This window comes from Sinocyclocheilus anshuiensis, unplaced genomic scaffold (genome assembly GCF_001515605.1).
Source record: "Sinocyclocheilus anshuiensis isolate Anshui unplaced genomic scaffold, SAMN03320099.WGS_v1.1 scaffold1801, whole genome shotgun sequence".
NCBI classification, from domain to species: domain Eukaryota; kingdom Metazoa; phylum Chordata; class Actinopteri; order Cypriniformes; family Cyprinidae; genus Sinocyclocheilus; species Sinocyclocheilus anshuiensis.
In genome coordinates, this window is record NW_015538009.1 from 8,657 (window position 1) to 10,593 (window position 1,937).

Below are 1,937 nucleotides of genomic sequence, written 5' to 3' on the forward strand. Positions count from 1 at the left end.
TCGCAAAGCCACTGTTCAATTTGATGGCTGGACAAAAACGTTTGGCGAGAGGCACAAGCAGTCGTAATAGAGCTGGCACTTTCCGAGAGTTGTCTCCCCAAGACTGGACTCCTGCCTGTGATGTCGCCTTTGAGGAGTTGAAAAGAGCCCTTGTCCAGAGTGTTGTGCTCACTCACCCTGACTTTGAGCGCCCCTTTATTCTCTGCACTGACGCGTCGTTAGATGGCCTAGGTGCAGTGCTTTCTCAAGTTCCCACTGGCGAGGATAAAGCACGTCCCATAGCCTTTGCCAGCAAGTCTCTGAGCCGCAGCCAAGCCAATTACCCTGCACACAGACTGGAGTTCTTGGCTCTTAAGTGGTCCATTTGTGACAAGTTCAGTCACTGGCTTAAAGGCAATGAGTTCACTGTATGGACTGATAACAACCCGCTCACGTATATCATGACCAAACCTAAGTTAGATGCATGTGAGCAGCGCTGGGTTTCAAAGCTTGCCCCATATGCATCTCCTTTGGTAATGGTTTGGAAGAAGGATGGATCTATGAGAGTCTGTACTGATTTTCGCTGGCTTAACGCAAAGATAATCAAGGATGCTCATCCTTTACCACATCAGGCAGATTGCCTGGCTGCTCTTGGTGGCAATCTTTTTTTCAGCTCTATGGACTTAACATCAGGATTTTACAACATCCCACTCCATGTGTCTGATCGGCATTACACAGCGTTCACAACACCCATGGGATTGTATGAATATAACCGCCTTCCCCAGGGCCTGTGTAACAGTCCGGCATCCTTTATGCGCATGATGCTCAGCATTTTTGGAGATCTCAACTTTTCTAGCCTCCTTTGCTATCTCGATGATTTGCTGGTTTTTGCCCGTTCTGAACAGAAGGCCTTGAAACGCTTGGAAGTGGTGTTTTCTAGATTGAGAGCTAGTAATCTGAAGTTGGCTCCAAAAAAGTGTCACTTTCTCAGGCGCTCCATCAAGTTTCTGGGCCATGTGATGAGCAATTCTGGAGTTTCTGTGGATGAAGACAAGGTAGCAGTCATTTCTGCCTTTCAGAAGAAAGATCTCATGAAAGAGGATGGCTTTACACCTTCGCCAAAGAAAATAAGATTGTTTCTGGGCATGGTTCTGTACTACCAAAGCTTCATCCCTGGATGTTCATGAATCGCAAAGCCACTGTTCAATATGACGGCTGGACAAAAACGTTTGGCGAGAGGCACAAGCAGTCGTAATAGAGCTGACACTTTCCGAGAGTTGTCTCCCCAAGACTGGACTCCTGCCTGTGATGTCGCCTTTGAGGAGTTGAAAAGAGCCCTTGTCCAGAGTGTCGTGCTCGCTCACCCTGACTTTGAGCGCCCCTTTATTCTCTGCACTGACGCGTCGTTGGATGGCCTAGGTGCAGTGCTTTCTCAAGTTCCCACTGGTGAGGATAAGGCACGTCCTATAGCCTTCGCCAGCAAGTCTCTGAGCCGCAGTCAAGCCAATTACCCTGCTCACAGACTGGAGTTCTTGGCTCTCAAGTGGTCCATATGTGACAAGTTCAGTCACTGGCTAAAAGGCCATGAGTTCACTGTATGAACTGATAACAAACCGCTCACGTATATCATGACCAAACCTAAGTTAGATGCATGTGAGCAGCGCTGGGTTTCAAAGCTTGCCCCGTACAATTTTAAAATCAAGTACGTCCCTGGAAGGTTGAATGTGGTGGCAGATGCATTCAGTCGTGACCCATTTGTAAAGCCAGTGAGTCAACGTCTTCTGTACGAACCTTACTCTGAACTGCTGGAGCACGTACACAGTGTGAATGATTATTCTGTGCAGAAAACTTTCCGTCTTACATGCCAGCCTCAGACACTTGACACTAGGGATGCGCCGATCCGATATTCATATCGGGTATCGGCTCCGATAGTGCCATTTTTCTCGGATCGGGTATCG

At 48.0% G+C, this 1,937-nt stretch overlaps 1 protein-coding gene across 1 annotated transcript in view; it reads left to right on the top strand.

The window, feature by feature from the left end:
- The first annotated feature begins 1,607 nt into the window (after positions 1–1,607).
- The window catches only part of LOC107677488 (growth arrest-specific protein 7-like), a 39,169-nt gene continuing 38,839 nt past the window's right edge, over positions 1,608–1,937 (top strand). The window contains exon 1 of the mRNA XM_016472412.1: positions 1,608–1,793. Within this exon, the coding sequence (XP_016327898.1) occupies positions 1,608–1,793 (186 nt within the window). The remainder of the gene's footprint in view (positions 1,794–1,937) is intronic.